This window comes from Zonotrichia albicollis, chromosome 6 (genome assembly GCF_047830755.1).
Source record: "Zonotrichia albicollis isolate bZonAlb1 chromosome 6, bZonAlb1.hap1, whole genome shotgun sequence".
Lineage (NCBI taxonomy): Eukaryota > Metazoa > Chordata > Aves > Passeriformes > Passerellidae > Zonotrichia > Zonotrichia albicollis.
Window position 1 is genome coordinate 17,527,285 of NC_133824.1, and position 7,966 is coordinate 17,535,250.

General features: G+C 55.4%; 1 protein-coding gene and 1 long non-coding RNA gene across 24 annotated transcripts in view; one reads left to right on the top strand and one right to left on the bottom strand.

Annotated features, from left to right (window-relative positions):
• LOC141729344 (uncharacterized) overlaps positions 1-726 on the bottom strand; it is a 58,167-nt gene extending 57,441 nt beyond the window's left edge. For 9 of the 22 annotated variants that reach the window (XR_012580754.1, XR_012580752.1, XR_012580749.1 and 6 more), the window contains exon 1: positions 234-725. This is a non-coding gene — a long non-coding RNA (uncharacterized LOC141729344). Of the gene's footprint in view, positions 1-233 lie in introns of all 22 variants that reach the window. The other 13 variants (XR_012580742.1, XR_012580744.1, XR_012580743.1 and 10 more) reach the window with 3 other exon arrangements.
• Positions 321-4,425, top strand: FOXA1 (forkhead box A1). Of its 2 annotated transcripts, none has more exons than XM_074542648.1 (2): positions 321-736; positions 3,163-4,425. In XM_074542648.1, exons 1-2 carry the CDS (start codon positions 665-667, stop codon positions 4,423-4,425), a joined length of 1,335 nt encoding a protein of 444 aa, XP_074398749.1. In that variant the 5' UTR covers positions 321-664. The 2 variants fall into 2 exon arrangements, with proteins under 2 accessions (XP_074398749.1, XP_074398751.1); XM_074542650.1 differs by lacking the exon at positions 321-736 and adding an exon at positions 1,502-2,100.
• The last annotated feature ends 3,541 nt before the right edge of the window (positions 4,426-7,966 follow it).

Genomic DNA, 7,966 nt, shown 5'->3' on the forward strand with positions numbered 1-7,966 from the left:
TTAAAGGAGCATCTACCGGCCTTTAGTAAATATTGCCTCTAATCTCAGGGGTTTAAGGCTGGATGGCCTTTTGCGTTCTCTTCAAATAGAAGGGGCTGCCCTTCCTTCATCTGCCTGATTTTATTTCACCCTATTCCTCCTAGCATTTGTCCTGTCCACCTGAAAGGGTGGTCGTGCCCGTCCCCCGTCCCATCCCGTCCCGCCCCCCGCCCCCCTCTTTCCCCCTCTCCCACCTCTGTCTCTCCTTCTTTCCCCACAAGCTTAAACCAATTACGCAGCTTTGCAAATAAAGTGCCGCCCGGGGGGAGTTGCAGGCGAGGGGGACTGCCTTGTTTGCAGGTGCATCTCCGGCTTTGTAGGTGCGAACGCCTTTGTGCGGCGGACAAATGGGGAGAGGAGGAGGAGGAGGTGGGTACTTCTGCGACGTAAGATCCACATCAGCTCAACTCCACTCACATCCCAGCCGCACTTCCTCACTTTCTCAACTGTCTCGCCCCACACCGCTCCCTGCCTCCTTTTTGGCTGGTTATAGAGCAGAATTCAGCACCCCCCGCCCCTCCTGAGAGCTGGCTTCCTGCTAGGTCGGGCTTTCGGGCTCTTTTCTGCTGCCCGTCGCTCGCTTGCAAGAAGGCTGGATGGTTACACCGGGCAGGTTGGCTCCATAATGTTAGGGACTGTGAAAATGGAAGGGCATGAAACCAGCGACTGGAACAGCTACTACGCCGACACTCAGGAGGTGAGTAAATCCCAGGGTCTGGCTTCGCTGCTGCCCCTGTGCAGGGGAGGGGACGACCTGGGGGTGGCTAGGGGTCTGGAGGGGGCAGCAATCGGAGGAATCGGTTTGCAGTCCAGATCCTGCCAACGCAAACGTACCTCCCCCTCCCTCCGGCGCCGAAACTGGCTTGGCTTCCCCAAGGAAAACATAGCTTCCAGGAGCCCTGGAGGCGTTTGGGGAAGACTCGGGGCGGCTGCGAGCCCGCCAGGAGGGCCGAGGGGCCGGGGGTAACCCTTGATCTCATCTAAGAGGCGTAATCTTCTCTGGCGGCGGGCACAAAAGCACCCCGTAAACTCTTGGCTCGGGGCAGAGCGCTCGCCGCGCCGCCGGCACCCGCCGCCTTCCCTGCAGATGGCAGGGGCCGAGGGAGGCGGACGCCAGCGCGTCCTGGTCTGGGGCAACGCCTTCTCCGAGCTTCTCGGCGGGACCCCCGGCCTCTCGACTCGCCAGCAGCGGGCCCTCACCTGTTAAGGCCGGGCGAAAGGAAAGCAGGGGGAAGACCAGCCGTTTGTCCGTACTTTGCGGACGGGCTGCCCAAGGCGTGCGCTGCTGCCGCGGGCCGGCTGGCGGCGCTGCCGAGAGCCGGGCCGGGAGGGGGCCCGCACCGGGCCCGCCGCCCCTCGCCCGGACCGGTCCGGACCGCGGCGGGCGCTTCCGCCCCCCGCGCCCGTTTGACAGCGCCGTCCATAAGGTGGAGGAGAACCGGCTCAAGCGCCGGCAGCTGCGGCGGAGGAGAGGGCCGCGGCAGAGCCCGGAGCCTAACCGCTGTGCCCCTCGGCCCTGTGGGGCCTGGGCTCCGCGCTGTGCCGCTGAGGCTCTGCAACGGGGGTCCCGGAGAAGCCAGCGCCCGGCAGCACGGGCAGCCGCGCCGCGGATTCCCGCCCTGGAAGGAGCCGTTTTGAGGAAGTGCGGCAGCGAGGCAGCACCTGGGTGCGCGCACCCGGGCATTGCATCAGCACACCCGGACACACGGCTCCGCAGTCCCCACGCCTCGTCCCGCACCCGGGACTGGCACACGCGCCCAAGGGCCACGCGGACAGAGGCAGATACGTGTCACCCGGCTGGCATCTCCTTTAATAAAGGAAAGGCGGCTAAGGGCAAACAAGGGTCATCCTAATTATGTGCCATTTCCAGACTCATTTTTCCTCGCTTATAAGCATTGTCCACAAACATAAAGTTAAGGGAACTTCGCTTTTACTATTTTTTTAAACTTCAGTCTTTCCTCACCTCTTGCCATTTAATTTGAATAACTGCAAGAATGCAACGTGGGAAACCCAGCCGGGCTCTGCCATGTCAAATAATTAATGTGATCCTCTAAATCAAAAGTGCGTTTATAAGTTCGTGAAATTTGTGGGGATCAGAAATGAGTTTTAAATATTTAACCGTTGCTTAAACCTCCTTTTCTTAGCCATATTAGCAGTAGTTCGAGTAAACTGGAGACGTCTTTCTCTCTCCTGTTAAATCATGTGCCATAGTGGAAAACACAAATTCAAGCTCTCCGGCTGTGCCTTTTTTAAGAGTTGTATTATGTGTTAGGGTTCTTCAATTTTTTTCCACGTTGTGCAATTGTAGAAAATCTCAGAGAGGAGGAGTTCAAGCTTTTCATACTTTGGGATAGTTTTGGTGTTTGATTGGTTGGTTGATTGGTTTGTTTTTTTTTTTTTTAACTTTAATTTAAAGACTGTTTTGATAGAAAATGTAGACGGGGGAAGCTTCCTACAGATAAAACAGGCCAAATAGACCTGTTTGGTTTGGGTGGCGGTTTTTTAAATTATTTTGCAACAAGACATTATTACATCTTGTATGTTTCTTAGAAAAGAAATTTAAATTATTGCGGGAAGGGAGACATGCATGAGATTTTTCTCAGAAAATACAAGCAGTCTTTCTCCTTAGCGCAAACAGTGTATGCCCACCAATTTCAGTACTCTGGTGAGTTTAAGTACTTAACTAGCGAGACAGGACACATAAAAACAAAAAGCGGGAATGCGCCGGAGAGAACACGTCGTGCTGGGGCAGTGTGAGCCTGCAGCCCGGCTCCGCGAGCGCTTGGAGCGGCTCGGGGAAGGCGGTCGGTCCGTGCGCCCCGCTGGTCCCGGCGCAGCCCGCGCAAGCTGCGACACGCCAGTAACCGGCAGCGCGTCCTGAGAGAGCACCTCCGCTCCGTGTTTGTTTATAAATGTATAGAGATATGAAATAGACTTCTCATGGAAGCAGTTGCCTTTCCTTGCGGCTTCGAGAAGCTTTTTCCCTGGTGTCGGGGAAGCGGCCGGCGCCCCGCAGCAGGACGTTCGCACGGCTGGCTGGGCCAGGCGGGCGGATCCGGCCCCTACGGGGTCCTGCCACACCTCTCTCCTCTCTAACTCCGTCTCTTTGTCTCGCTGCCCTAGGCCTATTCCTCGGTGCCCGTGAGCAACATGAACTCGGGGCTGGGCTCCATGAACACCATGAACACCTACATGACCATGAACACCATGACGACAAGCGGCAACATGACCTCCAGCTCCTTCAACATGTCCTACGCCAACACGGGGCTGGGGGCTGGGCTGAGTCCCGGCGCCGTGGCCGGCATGCCGGCAGGCTCTGCGGGGCCCGTGAACGGCATGCCGGCCGGCGTGGCCGCCATGGGCACGGCGCTGAGCCCCGGGGGCATCAACGCCATGTCTGCACAGCCGGCCCCCATGAACGGGCTGAGCCCCTACGGCAGCATGAACCCCTGCATGAGCCCCATGGCCTACACCCAGTCCAACCTCGGCAGGACGCGGGACGCTAAGTCCTTCAAGCGGACCTACCCCCACGCCAAGCCGCCCTACTCCTACATCTCCCTCATCACCATGGCCATCCAGCAGGCGCCCAGCAAGATGCTGACGCTGAGCGAGATCTACCAGTGGATCATGGACCTTTTCCCCTACTACCGACAGAATCAGCAGCGCTGGCAGAACAGCATCCGCCACTCGCTCTCTTTCAATGACTGTTTCGTCAAGGTGGCCCGGTCCCCCGACAAGCCCGGCAAGGGCTCCTATTGGACCCTGCACCCCGACTCCGGCAACATGTTTGAAAACGGCTGTTACCTCCGCCGGCAAAAGCGCTTCAAATGCGAGAAGCCGGCGAACAGTAAAGCCACTCAGGAGGGCAGGAAAGATCAGGCCGGGGCCTCTAATTCAAGCTCCAACTCTCCCCTGCACAGAAGCCACAACAAACCTGCGCAGCTGGATACGGCCACCTCTCTCTCCAGCTCCAACCCGTCCACCAGCCCTCAGTCTATGGACCACAGTGGATCAAGCACGGAGCTAAAGACCTCGGCCTCGGCCGCCTCCTCCACCATCAGCTCTGTGCCCACCTTGGCCTCCGTCCCACACCCCCCTCACTCATTAGCTCACGAACCCCAGCTCCACCTCAAGGGTGATCCCCACTACTCCTTCAACCACCCGTTTTCCATCAACAATCTCATGTCCTCCTCGGAGCAGCAGCACAAGCTGGACTTCAAAGCCTACGAGCAGGCTCTGCAATATTCCTCTTACGGGGCCAGCATCCCCGGCGGGCTGCCCCTTGGCAGCGCCTCCATGGCCGGCCGGAGCAGCATCGAGCCCTCGGCCCTAGAGCCCTCCTACTACCAAGGTGTGTATTCCAGACCCGTGCTAAACACCTCCTAGCTGTGCAACCCCCGCCGCCGGGGCCGAGACCCCTCCTCCCCTCCCTGGCTTCTCTCCCCGCTTTCCCTGAGACAGACCAAGGTGTTTCCGCACGCTGCGTGCAAAGGACTGTTACTTTTTAATTGTCTCGCAACGCGTTGTGTGTTGTTACGATCCACCACGACCTCCTGCAAAGCCGACCGCGTCCCGCTTGTACATTCTCCCTCCGGCCCCTGCCGCCCAGCCCCTCTCCCCGGAGACCTCCCCAGCCTATGCAGGGTGTTATTAAAAAGAAGAAAAAAATGTTGAGCGTGTAAACTACTTGTTTGTGCTTTCCGCCCCCTCGTCTCCCTCCCTTATGTGTTCTATAATCTCATGTAAGTTTACAGGTATGTGGCAATACTTTAACAATACGGAGATGAAGAAGCGAGTAGACGTTTAAGACTTTTTTTTAATTAAAAAGGCTTTGAAGGACAATACTGCTGTGAAGTAGCAAAACACTAAGAGAATCTCTAAGCAACAAGAGAACTATTTACTTTCTCGGATCATCCTTTTGATACTTGCAAAATAAACCTTCGGCTACTACAACCCACATAGAACCCAGATGCTGCGGGCCGGATCCTGCACTCCCGAGGGGACCAACTGGAGCTTTGGAGTGCAGGATGCGACCCTTATCTTTTTCCAAGTGTTACCTGTTTTGGGATGTAATATAAAGTTACAAAAGGTCACAGCCAGTTGGATTTTTTTTCCCTTCCCATCTGTTACTGAAGATTCTAGTTCATCAGGAACTCTCATCAACATGTGGATGACATACTTATTTAATTTAAGTGTATCCATTGTGTACCAGTTAGAACTGTGTATCTATAACCAGGTTATTTCCCCCCTTCCCTAGGAAACTTTGACTACTACAGTGATGCAAGGAAAAGAGGACAGCTCTGTCTCTCCCCGCTTTTCAAACTTGTCTAATAAATTTTTTTTGTGACCATTTAATTATCGCCATCATTAGCTTATTTCATCCAGTGTTATTGCACTTTCCACAGTTTTACACGGTGTTAGCATAGCCAGACGGGTTTTATTATTATTCCTGTTCGCTGTTTCAATGTTCTTAATTTATTGCATGGTTTATATTGTTTTCTTTCTTTACAGCTGGAAATTGCTTTAAATGACCCTAAAAATAATTACACGTGAATTTAAGAAATTTTGTTAATTTTATAAATGTGATTGTAATTGAAAAAATATTTTGATTTAAAACAATAACTGAGGATTTAATGCGTGAAGTATGTTTTTGATCATTTGCAGTTAAGGACTTTAAATAAATCAAATGTTATCAATTAAATACTTCTGCTATTTTCTTACAAAATTTCTGGGGCGGGTTATGGAGGACGGAGCCGTGTGCAAGAAAATCAAAACGTAGTGCTTAAGAGTGGATGTGGAGAGGAAAGATTTGTATGGCCAGGCTTGCGCAGAGGGAAGGCGGGGAACGCTCCCGCAGGGTACGCTTGTGGGGCGCTGCGATGCCACCGGCCTGTGAAGCTGAGTGTGTGGTAATATCCTTTATTTTATTTTAATTTTTTTTCCCTAATTCAAGGTTCTGTGATGTGTTGAGGGAGGGCAGGAAAAAGCCACCCAAGGCGATGTAAGCTCCTGGGTGTTTTGCGGCCAGGGCTGCAGGGGCGGCGGCAGCCGGGCCCGGCGTTTCTCCGCCGGACGGGACGACGCTCACGGGGAGCATCCCCAGGGCGACTTCACGGCCGCTGGAAAGGCCCAGACCCCGCTTTGCAGTTCCGGCTTGGAACCATCGGTCGGAACGACACCAGCAGCCGCGCTGGAGAGCTTTGGTCCCCAGCAATAGACTTTGTCGGGGGAGGGGAGTTTAAGTGTCAACGGATTTCGCTGTGCCGAGCCCTGTTCGTGCACGGCCGCCAGATAAAAGAACTGTGTAATTCTCGTCATTATCACATAATTGCCCCCTGACGGGTTAGGGACAGCGGCGACAAACTAAATTAAGGTTTGGCTTAGAAAAGAAAAGCCAAGCCAGCGTCCCAGAAATCTCACTGCATTCCTCCAGCACTGGTATACCCAGCTAAAAACGGGAGGGAAAAAAGAATCTTGGGAGAGCCCCTCCGCTTTGCAAGCGTGGCCGGATCTCCGGCGATCCCGCTCGGAGATGCGCTCACGGCTCTCGGGGTGACGCGGGGCTGTCTCCGCGCCGTGCCGGGCGGGTGCTCCTGGTCGGGCGGGCGTTCACCGCAGGTCCTCCCCCGGCTGCCGAGAGCGAGTCCTGCGGCCGGCGGGGAGCTGGGTCTGTCCCGGTCGCCGTGTGCGGGCGGTTACCCCATGGCCCGACTGTGTGCCACCTTCGTTTCTGAATGTCCCGAAACGGCAAACATCAACAGACCCCCCGCAGCCAGGGGCAGCTCGGGGCTGCTCGGCACCGGGTCTGGGCAGGCGGATCCTATTTAAAGCCCGCTTCTTCTGCCAAGAGGAGCTTCGTGAGAATCGAGACAGGACTAAGCCAATTTTCAGCAGGACTTCACTTGTCTCCCACAGACTAGTCTATAGAGAATATGCCATTGCAGAGTGGAGACATTGATTTAATGCCTTGGGCTTATACACGGAAAATATCAATCGACTGACAGCGATAAGGCAGCAAGTTTCACATATCAGCTGAGGAGCACAGACCGTGTGTAATGGAAATATTTGGGGCGTGGGTAATAAAAGGGTTTAAGCGGACCGACGCGGCTCCAAACCTCTCAGAGATAAGGAGCGGAGCCTGTCACGGATGCAGCGTGTGCCCTTTCGCCACTCGCCGTCAAGATTGTATTCCTCCCCTTTCTTCTCGTAGGCAAATGGTGTCTGCGGTGGGGAACGAGCCACTGACAAGACAGGGATGTAGCTCGTGTTAAAAACGCGGGTCCCCGGCTCAAAGCACGCACATTCTGTGATCAGTTTTAAGACTTGGAAATCAACAGCAGGGCGAAGAGTCCCGTTTTACGTTCCGCTCCTAGCTGCCCTGCTGCTGCTGCTTTAATCCTGTGCTCAGGGAACCCCCAGCCAGAGGGCAAATATAAGCTAAAAATGGGATCCACGAGAAGAGGGTGCATCCCCCCGCCCCGCAATGTGTAGAGAGGAGCTTGCGAGCGTCTCCTTCCAGCCGGACCGGTACGCTCTGTGCTAGAAGGGAAGGACCGGGCGGTGCGGGGCTTTTGCTCCTGTCAGAGGTGGTGTCTTAGCCCCGCGTCCGGGACAGAGGCAAAGCGGGAGCTCGCCAGGCTTCAGGTTCCAGGCTCCGACGAACACCTCAATTTATAGGGGAACTTCGTCTTTTCCTGTTCGGCAAATTACCTCCGACCGGCCACGTGCGGGGGAGCGAAAACGGCTCATTTAGCGTCATTAAATACAAGCAGGGAGTAAATCGGGGCGGCGGGGGATCTCTGTAAAGATTTACGCGGAGTTTGGGCGGTGAGGAGGCCCCGGCCCGGGACGAGGGGGAGATGCTGGGTGCGCCGGCCGGGCAGGGGCTCTCGAGGCGGAGCGGCGGGGACCCTGCAGCCGGGGGCTA

Coding starts and splice junctions, on each gene's coding strand:
- FOXA1 (XM_074542648.1), top strand. CDS start 665: ATGTTAGGGACTGTGAAAATGGAAGGGCATGAAACCAGCGACTGGAAC. Junction 737..3,162: donor ACTACGCCGACACTCAGGAG/GTGAGTAAATCC, acceptor TCGCTGCCCTAG/GCCTATTCCTCGGTGCCCGT.